This window comes from Camarhynchus parvulus, chromosome 5, assembly GCF_901933205.1.
Source record: "Camarhynchus parvulus chromosome 5, STF_HiC, whole genome shotgun sequence".
In the NCBI taxonomy this organism is placed as follows: Eukaryota; Metazoa; Chordata; class Aves; order Passeriformes; family Thraupidae; genus Camarhynchus; species Camarhynchus parvulus.
The window spans coordinates 25,671,976-25,687,718 of record NC_044575.1 but is presented as its reverse complement, the minus strand read 5'-3'; the positions used below and the strand labels follow the sequence as shown (position 1 = coordinate 25,687,718).

At 38.3% G+C, this 15,743-nt stretch overlaps 1 protein-coding gene across 2 annotated transcripts in view; it reads right to left on the bottom strand.

The window, feature by feature from the left end:
- Nucleotides 1–15,743, bottom strand: part of SNAP23 (synaptosome associated protein 23) — a 23,174-nt gene extending 7,431 nt beyond the window's left edge. Inside the window, exons 1-7 of one of the 2 annotated variants that reach the window (XM_030950530.1) lie at nt 15,632–15,743; nt 7,721–7,826; nt 7,112–7,153; nt 5,796–5,844; nt 5,161–5,278; nt 1,636–1,788; nt 928–1,072 (exon numbers count right to left, since the gene is read on the bottom strand). In XM_030950530.1, coding sequence (XP_030806390.1) covers nt 928–1,072; nt 1,636–1,788; nt 5,161–5,278; nt 5,796–5,844; nt 7,112–7,153; nt 7,721–7,777 — 564 coding nt within the window. In that variant the 5' untranslated portion in view covers nt 7,778–7,826; nt 15,632–15,743. Of the gene's footprint in view, nt 1–927; nt 1,073–1,635; nt 1,789–5,160; nt 5,279–5,795; nt 5,845–7,111; nt 7,154–7,720; nt 7,827–15,586 lie in introns of both variants that reach the window. The other variant, XM_030950531.1, reaches the window with a different exon arrangement.

Sequence of the window (15,743 nt, the reverse complement as noted above, 5' to 3'; positions counted from 1 at the left end):
TACTAAATTACTAGACAAAATTGAACTGTTGACACATATGCAACCAGCATTTTTGTCAGGTCAGAGGAATTCCATTCCTCTTGCTTTTAAGTCTACTGCAACATTTCAGTGAGATTTTTAAAATCCCATTTTGTCTTAATACTATAATTTCACAGTAATCAGTGTTTGCTTCTACTTTTTGAAATCTTTAATACACACTATTCATTAAAGGTTTTTCTTCCTTTCTCAACCAGGATGCCTATAAAACAACTTCTACTCATTTCAGAATATGGACATCTCTAAAATAGACTTAGCATTCTCATTAAGCTTCTGTTTGAAAGAAACCTCCCAAAACATATTTATATATGGTTAATCTGTTTGGAGAAGCTAACACTTAAGTAACAAAATTATATATAAAAAAGGAAGTTACTATAATTAACTTAATGTGCAGACCATTTCCCCATGCACCTACAAACACCATTATTCCAAAGTCTCCCCAGGTCCAATATTAATTAATCCACAAGAATTAGGGCAATGAATAACTTGTGTTTTACTTTACATTCAATATAGTGACTTTCTAGGAATTCTGAAGAGCTTTGGTATTGTTAAAAATACCTATTCCCTATTGCAAGAAAAGAAATTTCCTGCAACTAACAATCCCCCAGGTTTACCTCCAGTAAATGTTTGTACTTTTGATCCCATGAAGTTTATTAGTTTTCAGAGTAAGTAGTCATCTGTGCTGTATATTTAGGTTTCCTGGCACTCAAGCATTTGAATTTTAAGCTATATACTCTATATATATCAAAGTGTATCTCTTGTTCAAATCACTGCAACCTAGAGGATAACATAACTTTATCACATATTTGCTGCAAATACAGTGAGCACATTCCTAATAACCTCTGAGTTACAACCTCTGAATTGAGAGCAGAGAACACCTTTGACATTTACCTTTATATTTATCCGGTCTATTTGCTTATTCTGGGCATCAATCTCATTGCCCATATCCAAAGCCATGTTTTTCAAATTCCCAAGAATATTTCCAACTTGAGCAAGATTTTCATCCATTTCATCTTCTCTGGCATCATTGGTTATCCTGTTCAAATAATTAAGACAATGTTCCAAGAATCAAGAACTTGCTTTTTTTTAGTGTAGATTTACTCTAGTAAAACTTGACTGTTTGTTGCACTACGTATTCAAACCAAGGTATGTTTTTCCCCTTTTAAAACTCCCTGTATTTCAAGCAAGCATTCACCAAAAAAAAAAGAATGCTAATCTAGCCACTACTACAAAAATAGCCTTAAAAATTAAAACAGTTACCTGAAGTTTAAGACATAAGTTACTCTCAAATATACTTTTTGACAGTAATAGACCTTGATATTTTTAACAGTCCCCTCAATAACTGAGTTCTAAGCCTTATAGTTCTCACATCCAGAAACAGACTGACCATACTACCACTATGTAAAAAAAAGGAGTGTAGGATGAGCACTACAATACTGAAGGTGTAGGTGTCTGCCATCAGCTCTCCAAGACACATCAATTCCTCCAAACAATAGTAAAGTTTTCTATTTAGCAACTTGACCTAAAATGCATCTGAAAGAAGCTGACAACTAGTAAAAGGATTGTGCATTTGAGATTGAGGAATATGAACTAGCAAACCTTGTAATATATCCACCACTTGGTCCTCCAGAAGTCTGAGGCTGCCGTTGATTTATACTTCTTGGTTGCATGGATATCACATGGTCCGCTGAGTTCTCCGTTCCATCTCCCCAGGTTGCTCTGTATGCTTTGCTGGCCTCAAAGTTCTTTGTCCTACTCCATAAAAATAAAAAATCTGAACCACTACATCAGAAATATAGCTTCCTGACTGAAATTCAGTATTAATCCAGAATTTTCATAAACATTTGTCTTGTGCCCAAAAGAGATGAAATTTTGTGCAGATAAAACTTTTTCTATATAATACAAGTTCTTGTATCTTGATAGTACAAACACAACTGAGTTACTCTAAAGACAGTGATCACTTTGGTCTTAAGCTTTATTAAAAGAACAGTAATTTGCTTAAAGCAATACTTCAACAGAGGACAGAAGCTTATGACAGTCACAGGAAAGCTTACCCTGTCATAAAATAGAATTGCACTTATAACTGGAATTAATCTAGAGACAAGATTAGTTACCTTTCAGGAAGAAATGAGGATGAATGCAAAAACTCTCTCAAACAAATACCTATATTACGCAAGAAAACCATTAATTGCTACTATTTTTTTAATCAAACATTAAAAAATTACTTGGCAACAGAAGAAGTTAATATTTCTCATGTTAACTTTGATTATGAACTAACAGTAATCATGTTTAAGTAGTTCTTTCATTCTGCAATTCAATTGTACTAACTCCATTAAATCAATAAGCCAACTTGCCATTATACTTTTTCCATGTAAATCATAGGAGAAAAAAAAATAAAGCACACTGACACAAAGCAGTCTCAAGAATCACAGAGCCACAAAAGCATGAAGAGAAGAAAACCTAGCAAAACAAACTTATCTAAATTGAGGTCTGTTCTCATGAATCCTGAAGAATTTATTTTGAGAATATTCTCATGTTCACCTTGTTTTGTGGCATTTTCAGGTTTAAGCTAGACAATCCAGACACTGCCATTTTTCTGCTTCTTTAAACACCTGTGAAGGGAAATCTGTAGTGTCTCAATACACCTAACACTGCAATCACAGGCAATTTCTAGAGATATGGTGCCTTTCAGTAACCTGGACATTACACATTTGAAGAGTTGTGAAATTAGCTATAATGAACAAATATTCCCCCTCATTCTACTGATGTTTATGTATTCAATATGGGAAATTACATCTCATAGGTCAGATCCTACAAGAAGTAATCCAAAATGAACATACTGAGGGGAAAAAAATAGAATAATTTCTCCGTTCATAATGGAAATATTGCACCCAACAAAACCCTGAAGAAACCTAAACTAGTCAATTCTATCTCCTTGTACATACACAGGCCTAAAGATCTTGAAGTTTACTGCAACTAGATTGAGCATTATATTTTAATCTCATTTATACTAAAGTCATAACTGGAAGAGATCTTTGTATGATTTGCTTCTGGAGGAGCAATGTCTTAGGTGCCAGAGGCAACTGTGAGTATTAACAAAAAACAAGCACCCTGAGGACTAGTTGCACCTGTGAAGTAGACAGCCAGAAAAAGAATTACTGTTCAAAGTAAGCACAGTTAAGACGAAAACTTCTCACTACCTGCTTTTAAGAGCTGTTTTTCAAATTACTATACATTCACATTTCTCAAGTTTCATTTCTGCAAAACTAAGGCAATTTACACAACCTGTCCAACCAGCAATGGCTCAAGCAGTTGCTCACCATTTCCACAGCTAATAATACCCTCTGTAGTAATGGACGTCCTCTATTCATGCCAGTACTACAAAACATCACAATCACAAGGAGAACCACATGCAGACAAACATCATGCACATGCAAGAACAAATGCAATAGAAACATCACTTCAGACAGCTGGTTAAATATGCATCTGCACTACTAACACTGACCTTGTCCTAAATCCACTTTCATCAGTTTAAGTGAATACAGCTTCTTATCCTAGTCTTCATTTTTAGAAAGCAAGCATCAGTGTTAGGAGAGAATGGAGAAGAAAGTAGTAAAGATCAACAAAAAGGTAAATTGTTAATAGCACATAGATTGTATAACAGAACTGCCAGTATTTTTTATTTTCACAAAGCTTTTATAAACAATCTAAACCTAGGAGAAATTTCTAAAAAACCCAGTAACTCAGCAAGTGTTCTGATTTAGCTTATATAGCTTTATGCTTTTATGAAAAATATGAAAAGCTGTGGAAGTAACTGGTTGACAAATAAATCTGACATTGAAAAAAAGGGTTGGTGTACCAGTAGATATATGAAAGACACTCACTCTTTCTTCTTTGCTGCCCTCTACTTACCCATTTTTTTCTATACATTACTGTCCAGTTTGGTACACAACTACTTCTGTTCTCGTTATCTGTGTACTTGGAGTGCCACAAGAGTTGACAAATTCTGAGCTTGCTCAGTGTCAATAAGCTGCTTAGCTTCAGTGAAATAAGACTGTCAACTACAGAAAACAGACTGAATGTGTCAAAATGCTCAAACTCCACCAGCTTGAGCCAACTAATATATAGCAGTAAGCACACCTATCCAGGGGTCAGGACATCTGCATTTTCAAGGGACTAAAGCACTGAGACTTTCAGCCTCAGAAGTCACATTCATATATATCCTAAATGACCCTTAAAGTACTATTCTCTTGGTTAAGCAGACTTAGCTACTCCAAGGAATATTTACCTAAACTTCTGCTACTTCTCCATTGAATGATAATTGATTTTGCTCATGCTAAAGAGCCAAAACTAACAAATGCACACACTATTCACTTCAGTCACCATACTCAATTTATGCCTCCTTCATTTGGAAGGGCCGTGATCATATCCAATTAACACAAACAATTTGGTACTTTACCACCTAAAGCTAGGATACCATCAAAAATAATTCTGACATTGTTCAGGCTCCTTACTTGTTTAAAAGTACAAATCAAGTGTCATACTAAAGATTAGATTACTCAACTGACTTAGATATGGCAGCCATAACACTGATGCTATGGAAGTAATGTGAAGCAGGTCTGCAAGAATTTACATAGTCACTAGCGAAAAGATTAAAGCTTTAACACCAGTGTCTGCTCTGTTCTCCCACCCTCCCTAAAGCATGAATAAGTTGTCTTGTTTTTAAATTAGTACAAAAGTATTGTGAAAAAATTATTTTTGGAAGCACATTTCTAACAGACAGGCACTTACATATAGCTATTTGCAGTCCAATTTGGTCTCATCTGCATGGATATTGATAGTCTTCTACTAAATAGAAGCCTTAAGGAGATTAGGACACAACTGTGCAGGATGCTATATAGCAGCTATATTTACAGTAAAAGGGCCACAATGTATGGTTAGATACAAGTAAGCTTCAGTTACTCTCATACAATTTTAAAAGGATGCAGCTCTACAAACCAAAACAATCAACTTTGGTAGAGATTCAGCATTTTTTAATTAGCTCTTTAATTAGTTAATATTTCCTGATACAGTAGATATTGTGAATATTCTAGAACTCTAGGCCGAAGTACTAATATAACTGACCTGTTGCAAGGACAGACACAGAGCCCACAACATTTGTTGAGCTCTGTCAGTGTCTTCTCAGCTTCTCTCATGTCCTTGTTTATCTGGTCCATGCCTTCTTCTATACGATTTAGTTGTTCTAGAAGAGAAACAAGTAACCTGACTAAACATGGACTGGGAGAAGTAGGTAAAATTAACATTTCTTTATAGCAGGAACAAGTTTCAGTTCTATTTTTATATCAAGACTATTGACTTTTTTCTTTCCTGCCTTCTAGGATTTTTTTTTTTAATTTTTAAGAAAGATATTCAGCGAGAGGTTTTGGTTACTACTTTGCAAATATCTTCCCCATCCTTAGAGCAGCATTTCTCTTGCTACTTTTAGAATAAATGCAGCTAGTTACATTCATGCCATACTGGAAGAAAGCAGCTTCTGTAGCAGGGCTGTATTACATTGTAACTATCATTACCTCACAACTACTTTAAAACATATTTTAAATACTACAAATACCTAGGAAGAACCAACTAGGAAATCTCATTTTCACCTAAATAGTCTTTAATAATAAGCCTTTAGTTTCAGCTACAACTCTTTTATGATAGCTCTTTTCTTACACTCATTACATTCTAATATTGATTTTTAGTGTTAAGGAAGAACTTACCTCCTTGTTCATCCAGCATGGTAATAGTTTTGATGCCAACATCCTGGGACTGCAGAAAGAAATTTAGTTGCAGATATAAAATGAGACTGCAGTGCAAAATCAGACGGTCTGGATAGTAAATTTGATAATCCAACCAAGATTATAATAAAACACTGTAGTTAAAATAACTTCTGTAGTAAAGCTATTAGAAGTCTCAAATTAAAGCTATGTTAGTGTAACAGGTAAGGTGCTTATCAGCCTATCTCAATTAGTGGGGCTTTTGTGGTATTTTTGTGAGGTTTTTCTTACATTACAAAAGATGATAAAATTTATTGTAATACTCAGATTGAACTGTGACAACATCTAGCTAGAAAAGCAAATCTAGCTGTGCTTCATTTTGAGAACTAGCATTTGGTTCATTCATCCCTACGTCCTTCAAAAGGGCTTACAAGGCCTTTAGTCCTGGGAGCCAGAATGAAAGCAAGCAAAACAAAGCCTGCAAAATAATTTTTAAGAATTTAGCAGTGAGGAATATACTACAGCAGAGCTCTTTGCTGGCTCAGTGTCTTGGATCTAGCATGCAAGTTGCACCCATGCTTTACTGTGAACTGGCAGCATAGAATGAATTGGGAAACTATGATACCAAGAGAAGTTATGTTGGCTCATGACATTTACTTAACGCTTGTGTGTGAAGTATTCATCAGGCTACAGTGATCAAATGCCTTACTGGTAACAGCTGCATCTTCAGCAACCAGAACTGTGCAGAGGAGTAGCTTCCTCATACAACTTCACTTTGATAAACGCAAATACAGATTTGTTGCAAATAATGTAAAAGGGTGTTAAGAGTTTCCTGATCAGTTAAAACTGATGAACAGATTGTAAGGAGATGTATGTAGAATTACTTGTTTGAACCAAGATCAGTCATACTCTACCACCCCACCCAGCTGACCCCTACTGTCCTCAGTACTGAAACATTTCTAAACTGTTCACAGACAAAGTGAGCTGAAATACAGATGAAAGATGTTATGAAAAGCAAATTTTGCAGCAGCCAAAGACATAACTGACCATCAGAAGACTTTTTAAAACTAATCTGTAGCATTTGGAGATCAGATCCTTCTGCTTAAAACAGGTTAAAAGGATATTGATTCTTCTGTAATCTGATAGAATGTGAAAATCATGCAGGTTATGTCATCCTAATGCTACTACTCAATTAAGGCAGCAAGTTCTAATGATGAAGTGTGTGTGTCTTGAGAAAGACAAAAAACTGTTTAAAATTACAGTTACCATGACGCTTTTTATACTTCATAAATCCAGAGAATTCAAAAGCTTTTTCTTACCTCAATGGCCAAGCCAAGAATCCTCCTTGTGCTTTCCAAAGACTAGAAAGAGAATTTTAAAATGAGTGCATCAATTACTTATACACACATCAGTATCTGAAAGTCTTCTCTGTCAGTTCATTGTAGTAAGGCAACAGTATACATCTTGTACACCAACAGTTCATCACCTTGTCTATATTTAATACATGCTACAACATATTGGCAGCACATTAGTTTTTCTTTGGTTTTAGTCCTTGCTATTATTTTTCTTATCCCACTGCAAAGTCTTAAAAAAAGATTACATATTCAAATGAATTTTAGTTAAATAAGAAAGCCATGAAGTATCAATACAATTAACAATGCTGTAGGTAACCAAATTCTATCATATCAGTAATCACAACTGGTTGATCAGTACTCAGTTAAGTAAGTGACTTCAAAATCCAGCGGTTGAAACTCATTCTTATTTTTAGGAGTAGTCTTCACTCCAGTATTCACCAACTACAGTGGAAACTTAAAACATTCAGCTATAACCTTGCAGAATCATTACCCTGGTCTGTCTTTGTTTTTAAAAGATATTCTGATCTTGTTAGGCAAATACTGTAATCCCAGATGTCTTCCTATGATATTTACCTCATCAGTGACCTGGTTGGCCCTCAGCTGAATTTCTTCAGGTGATAGCTCATCCATGATGAGGAAATGCTACTTGTAAGGAATCACGTTAAAGAGAACCTTCCCCCTGTAATAACAGATACCAAGTAAGCATTAGAATTATCATTTCATCAGTATTTTGAGTTGAAAGTAGAAGATAGTTCAAAGAATGAGAGCCTATACATTTCATTCTGCATAGTAAAACATCTCATTAGGACTAGAACACACTAAAATAATTATTCAGCTGATACGACCTAAGTGAGGAGCTAAAAGAAATATAGGAACAATCAGTATATGAAGAATGGTTTTTTCCAAGATTTGGCTTCCTAAACATTTTTGAAAAAATTCTATGGCTAGTAAGGTAAAAAACAGGAAATAAGGTCTTAAAATAAACTTCTCCATACTGGAAAAACACATTAGTTTGCCCAGTAATCTAGAAATACATTTATTAAGACATTTAAGTTATTAGTATAAACTTTAGGTGTTCTTTTCATTTCCATTGAAGAATTTAAATAGCAGAAAAAGGGGAAACATTTTCACAGATGAAACACCACCTAAAATGATCTCAAGTAAGACTCTTGAAATGGTTGTTGTTATTGTATGGTGAATTCCTCAAATGCAAAAGGATCCACAAAGGTTTTAACTGGTATGTCTGAAACTGTAGCAAAGGTTTTTCAATCTACCTTTCTCATAATAAGCACAGGGTCATAACTGAAGTCCCAAGACACCATGATCTACCTTTTGCTAAAAACAGAAGATATATATTTTGCCTAAAATACAAGATGAATTAGCAATCCCATCAATAAGTGTATTCCTATCAGAGACAGGTTTTTCAGAGTTAAGAATCTGCATTTTTGTTGGAGGAATGGTAATAAAGCCATCACTCCTAGCAATGGGAAAACAGAGCTCACAAGCTATACAAGAATTTAATGAGATAGCACATAAGCTGAGAAATAAGAGGATATTTCCCCCACCCCTCAAATTTTCCCCTTTAATTTTAAACTACTCCTTGATCTTTCACATGAGTAGCTTGCAATTAAGTTCATGGTACTCATGGATATAATTCCAAACATCCTGCTTGACTTGACTAATTTTCCCCTACAAGATCAGTATTTTAGAATATCTAACAAAAGTAATTGCTCCTAGGAAGTTAAATTTATGCAGATTTGCCCCACTGTTACCCCACAGCTCTTCACAATAAGTGTGCATTACTCTGATGGTGAACCAAAATCAAGACACCTAAATCCCTTACAGCTGAACTACTTAAAGATTTAAAGAACATTTCAGCAGGTTTGGTCTTCAGCACCTAGCATAGCCTGAGACTATGGCTCTAGGAGATTTCTCTAAAGTAGATGTCAGTGCATGTTAGTTTCTGCTATCATTAAAAAAAAAACAAACAGATATTCTCATACAAGGCTTCGAACTCTGTTTTCAGTAGTCCAATTTCAGTGTATAATCAGTAAATTATCTTTTCATTCACAGGCTTAAGCTCCTTTCATAAAGTTTATCTGAGGCAGTCCCAGCTTTGAATTTGAGAACACTCTTCAAGCTGATCTGCACACCTAAGGACCAGTAAACCTGAGACAGGGAGGAAAGTACCTATTTTCACTGAATAAGATTAAGCAACATCTCTGGGCAACCTGTTCCAGTGCTCAGTCATCTGCACCATGAAAAAGCTTTTCCTCATATTCAGGTGGAACTTCCTGTGCATCAGTTTCTGCCCTTTGCCTCTTGTCCTGTTGCTGGGCACCACTGAGAAGAGCCTGGCTCCTCAAGGGAGGGTGTCCACTCTGACACCCTCCCTTGAGACACTGATAGACATTGATGAGGTCCCCTCTCCATTGTTTCTTAAGGCTGAGCAGGCCCAGCTTCCTCAGCCTTTCCTGGTAAGAGAGATGCTCCAGTCTCTTAATTATCTTCCTAGCCCTTTGCTGGACCCACTCCAGGAGCTCCATGTCTCTCTTGTACTGAGGAACCCAGAACTGGACACAGCACTCCAGATATGCCCTCACCAGGGCTGAGCAGAAGGGCAGGATCACCTCCCTGGACCTGCGGGCAGTGCTCTTCCTGATGAACTCCAGGTTCCCACTGGTGTTCTTGGCCACAAGGGCACTGCTGGCTCAGTTGTTGTCCACCAGAACTCCCAGGTTCCTCCTCTCCTGGCAGAGCTGCTCTCCAGCAGGTTGGCCCCCAGCCTGTGCTGCTGCCTGGGGTTGTTCTTCCCAGGTGCAGGACCCTGCATGTGCCTTTGTTGGATTCCTGACAGTTCTTCCCTGCCCATCTCTCCAGCCTGTTGAGGTCCTTTTCAAGGGCTGCACAGCCCTCTGGGGTATCAGCCACTCCTCCCAGTTTTGTGTCATCAGCAAACCAGTTCTAACAGCTGACAGACAAGCTTTGTGTTCCCCTAGCTTGCTCACATCTTTATGAGTAGCTCCAGTGCCAGCCAGCAAGAAGTTCTATAGAAATGCACAGCATGCCACTCACTTTTGCCCTAAATTAATAGTATTTTGTCTTGATGCTGTTTATAAATTGACCTAACAATCAAGAAATCCAGCTTCAAGATGTGGAGGAAAAACCCTTCCAACACAGCAGACACAGAGGGAAAAAAAGTTACTTCCAAGTTTTTTCAAAGCTGAGTTATGCATGTGCTTATCTTCTGATGCTTATATTTGGACACCTGTAGTGCTGTGCCTCTTGTGACATGAAACCATAATTCAAAGTGATGGCTCATATAATTGCGAGGGTATTACCTGTGTAAGCTAAGTAAAACCATTCAGAACACTTGGTTAAGAGAAATGTTCTGACAACCTTTATCACAGATAAAGGGTTCAGCTATTTGCTGAGCTTTTCTGATAATTTTTTGAGGTCTTATGTCACTGAAAAGTGACAGAACATTTCTTTCTTTCTTTCAACTTCCCAGCAAGCTTATCTGCTTTTCAGACATTACCATTAGAGTATATAAAACAAGACATATTAAGATTTCCTTATTAATACAGGCATAAGAAAGCATGCTCTTGGAATTAGTATGATTATAATGTCTGTTTAAAGTTGAATATCCAAGCCAAATGCATTAGACTCCAAAAACCCATAGTTTTATTCCTGTTAGTTTGCAGCATTGCTTTTGTAAGCACAGACACAGCCTACATGGTAGCTCTGCAGAGGCAATTAGTGCCATAAGGCAGAACAGAAAAACACATTCTCTAGGCAATAAAAACTTCTCACCACATGGCAGTTTAAAAACATTTTAAAAAGCACACAACACTAATTTAAAACAAACAAAACATTTCCAAAATAGACTGTTTCCAAATATGTGAATACAGACTCAATAGCTACAGGCCTAACTGGAATAGCTGAACAAAGCAGGTGCCCTTCATGCAAGATACCTCAAAAGAAATTTTATTGGCCAAGATGAGGCCATTTGTATTGAAGTAACTCAGCTGTTCCAACAGAACACAATATACATACATACAGAAAGGATACTCATTTACCCATCTTTCTGCCTAAGAATCATAAAACATCCTTGGAGGTATCTTGCTCCAATGTTAATGGTATATGACAAAATTTGTAAGGCATTAAGATTACTCAATAAAGACAAAATATACAGAGAGAAAAACTTGATATGGCTATGATAACATTTGTTATGATAATATTTGCTAAGGCAAGCATTTATTTTAACATTGATACTCAATGTCTATTTTCTTCACCTTCCCTCCCCTACCATTTACAAAATCCTAGCCACAAAATAACCAAAGTAAAAAAAAGACAACAGCCTATGAAGATATTTCATAATTATATCAATAGTCTGCTATTTTTAATTTTCTTTCTAGATGGGCAAACTTTAAACAAGAATCTAAAGTACCTTAAGACAAAGCAGTACTCCTTTAAGGAAGGATGTGATGTCAGCTTTGTTTACTTTCTTTTATCAGTTTTCTGCAGTATTTGCTCAGTTAAATACATTTCAGTACAACTCCCCTCCTGCCCCTTTCATAGGAAGGCCTGGTACTTGCAGAGTATGCAAAACTAAACTTGCTACAAAAATGTATTTTCTTGAGATAACTGGGCTCATTAAACCTTTCTACTAGGAAACAAATTACAACACATTCATTACCTTAACTATCACTGCCTTATAAAAACGAAGATTCATTGAGAAACCAGCGCAGCAAGGAAATAAACACATGGTCATCAAATTTTTACTGCTATGCTTTATTTGGGAGATTGTACAAGATAGAAAGAGTTCTTTGAAATTCCAATTCCAACCTAAAGCTTTAGATCTCTTCACAAGACTACTCATGTTGGGCTAAGCCATCCTGTAAGTTCACCACTATAATACATATCATAACTACGACATTGCTGCCCAAGCCAGTTGAGGATGGATTAAGCTTAAGTTACTTCTATCTCCTGGACAAGAAGAAACAAACTTATGTCTGCACAGCCTTTTTTCCACTTACTATCCATTTAGTCATGGCTCCAAAAACCCTGAAAAACTTTCAATTCACTTTCCTATGTGAAGTTCTTAGGTTGGAAAGGACTGAAAGACAAAGCAAAGGTTATTGCAAAATAATGAAGGACACAAGAAGCACTTTTGAGGTGATTTGTTCATGGCCCATTCAAAGCATCACTGGTTTAGAGATCTCAATTTTGTTAATCAACACTCACAGAGAAGCTGAAGCACTTTAGTGGGTTCTCTGACTAACTTGAGAAAGCTGGAAGGTGACAGACAGATGTGAACTATGGCTTGGTCTCTATTAGCAGGAGAGTGATCCCGGGAGACTACAGTGCAAATTTTTCTCGGGAAAAGCACTGCTCACACTGCCACATTTGCAGTGGATCAGTCCCAAGCACTGAGTTCTGTCCCCAGCTACTGAACTGGGAGCTAACATCTGCCAAGGCAGAACTTTCATAGTGTGAGAGGAGCAAATTCAGTGTTAGGAACCTCCTTGGTGACCTGTCGGACCACATCTCCAGGTTTAAGTACCCGCTTGTGATCAGAAAGCTACAGAAGTATCACTTCATCCAACAGCGGTTCACTGGCTGCTTTCCTGACAATAGGCACATTAAAAACTTGGGGGGGAGGTAATAAAGCATTTGAATGGAAAGACCCTCAAGACTTAAAGCATTGCTGTATGCAGCCAGTGACAACATAATCACCTCTGCCACCCACCTTCCCAGAGCACACTGTAAAAAATTAACATAAAATCTTATTTGTTGTCTCTCTCATGGGCCTAAAATACCCCACTGCACAACTAAGGGTTTTCCTTGCAAGTATTTTCATTTTCATTCAGAATTACTTGCCAACTGGAAGCCAGCTATTTATACCAACACACTCAGCTTCCAATGCAGACAAGTTTCAGAAGCCATTACAACAGTGACTTTGCACAGCATTTTTAAGGTTTTTTTTCAATACCAATAATCTTCTGGGATTTATAAGACACTTTGATAGTAATGAAAGCTATAGTAGGTGAGTTACATTATTTAAATATGCTCTTCTTTGGCACTTAGCTGAGAAGCAATTCTAATGCTTATTGTCATTGTCTCTAGGAAAAAAGAAAACTTAATTCATTGCTTTATGACCGTCACAACACATTAAGGCTGTGCTGTCCAAAATACTCAAAACCCTTACTGATCTTTATGAATTTAAATTGATTGCAGGGTGCCACAATGCTGACAAAGTGCTTGTTCAACTCCAATTACACTGTCCACATCTGGACAGGGAGAGGCTGACAAAAGCGACAAGTTTCCTAAAGCCAGACAGCTCTACTTGCACCAGATCAATATTGTTTGCTTGCTGGCACTTTCACAAACCCACCCTGAATAAGATTTTTGTTCTGCATCTCTGGCTGACAAGAAGCAGTTTTGTACCTCTGATAGGCTGAATTCCTTTCAGAATTTTGAATGCAAGTCAGAAATGGATATATCCATTACATTTGCTACATATCATAAACTACTTCCTTACTCAGCATCTGAAGGTCCTCTATTTGCACATACCCCTTTTCCTGTGAAGTTATGCTTTTAATCAATATCACAAACTTCCCTTCCTCTTTCACTGATAACTTCTAAACTGGGGGGGAGAAGGAAATAGCCTATCCGGTGCATCTACAAGTATAATTGAGAAATACAGCTTATGCCTTCTTACCACAAAGATAGGAAGTAGCTGGTGATACAACCCAGCTGTTGCAGCAACTGACTGGAAGCCAGTATCTCATGAGCTGTATTTTTAGCTGTCAGTGAATTAGTACAGCCTCAGGTGATTGCAGATGCTCTCAGTTCCTTCTCTTGTAAAGAGAGCTGTTGCCTTCCCCAAAAGATGGAAAAATTAATGAAACAATATTCTTAGATATGTGAATGTTGAGTATGAATTTCCTGTGCATGCTTACAAAGATCAAAATTACACAGCTTTGTGTTTAGCGATGGAGGTTTTTTTGTTCTCTCAAATTCTTCATATCACTAATACAGAAAAGTTGGGTGTTTAAAACCCTTCCTTAACACAAACAGCTATCCTCCTTGCTAGTTAGCTGAAATTCAGCCCAGCTAATACAGGGTGGCACAAGGCATCAGCACCAGAATGTACTCCTCCAGAAATTATTATGTCTACAAGATAAATGAATAAAGCATCTGTGGCCCTGGAGGAAGAGACCAGGGCTCAGGACCAAGACACTACTCTGCATGCTTCCTGCTTTCCCTTATCAGCTTCCTGAACACACTGCACAGAGGCGATAGCACAAAGAATAGGCGCTACCAATGCCACCTCCTCTGTGCACTGTGTTCAGTTCTACTCTCACCTCAACAACTCATTTTTGCTCCTGAAAAAGCCTCGTGAAACCTCCTCCAAATCACATACTGGCCAATACAAATTCACAGTCCAACTTTGATCCATTCACTGAGTTACAGACTCCATTTCTCCTAAAGACACAAACTGTGCTATATAACTGTGCTCCTACTTCAAAAACTGCAGAGCAGAGGTCAGGCATATAGACTGGCTACTAGACTGCCAGTAAGCAATAAAGTGCTCAAGTGGATCAATCAAGCAAGCAGTTGATATCACAAGTGGCTTTGCCTTTGTCCCTAAACACCTTACTACATAGCTGTTCCCTCTACAGCACAGAATCACGTTTGTTTATGAAGGGGAAGTAAAATAACACTTAATTCTAAAGACTGAGTATCTAGTACCCTTTTTCAGAGAACAAAACAAAAAGCTAGGCAAATAGTTAGAGAGGCTGCATAAAGAAATTTCCCAAGTTCCCTTAGATCGTTTACTTAGAGTGTCAAGTCATGTGCTGACTTCACATTAAGTGAAACAGAAAGAGAAAAAAGTGAAAAAAGCATAAAATAAAGCTGACTCATTAGTAGCTTCCCAGAAGCACCAAAAGCATCGAGAGGTACAAGTGAAAGAAGCACAAGAAGCCCTTCAATTCTCATTGTTTACTACATTAACAGTACAGCATTTTACAGATTAGTCTAAAGGCAGCAGGACACAATACATAAGCTTAATAAGAAGCAACAAGAGGTGCGTTTTCTCCTGGGCCCTACTAACAGCGCAATTCACGGTCTCTCACCAAGCAAATAAAAACCACCTGGACATGGCATTGCCGCCCCCGCTAGGGGCGAGTCCACGAGGCCTCCTCGCACACGGGGGCGGGCGTAGCCCACAGCTGAGGCGGGGGCTCGGAGGACCCGGGCCCGGCGCCCCGGCCGCCCCATTGCCCCGCGCAGCCGATACAGGACGGCGACCGCACCGGGCCAGGCCCGCCTCGCCCCACTGAGGCCCCCGGCAGCCACAGCCCGCCCCGCACAGGGTGCTACGCGGCACGGAGGAGAACGCGAACCGGATCAGACAGCCTGCCGCCTTACCCGGGGCGCTGCGAGCTGCCAAAGCCTAGCCCGTCATACACCTACCGGCACCGCCACAGCCACCGCCGCTCCCTTACGCCGGGCCGAGCCGCCCCTTTAGGCTCCCATGTCCTGCCCGTCCCCGCTGCCGAGCGCCGGCCCGCGCGCGTCACCACCG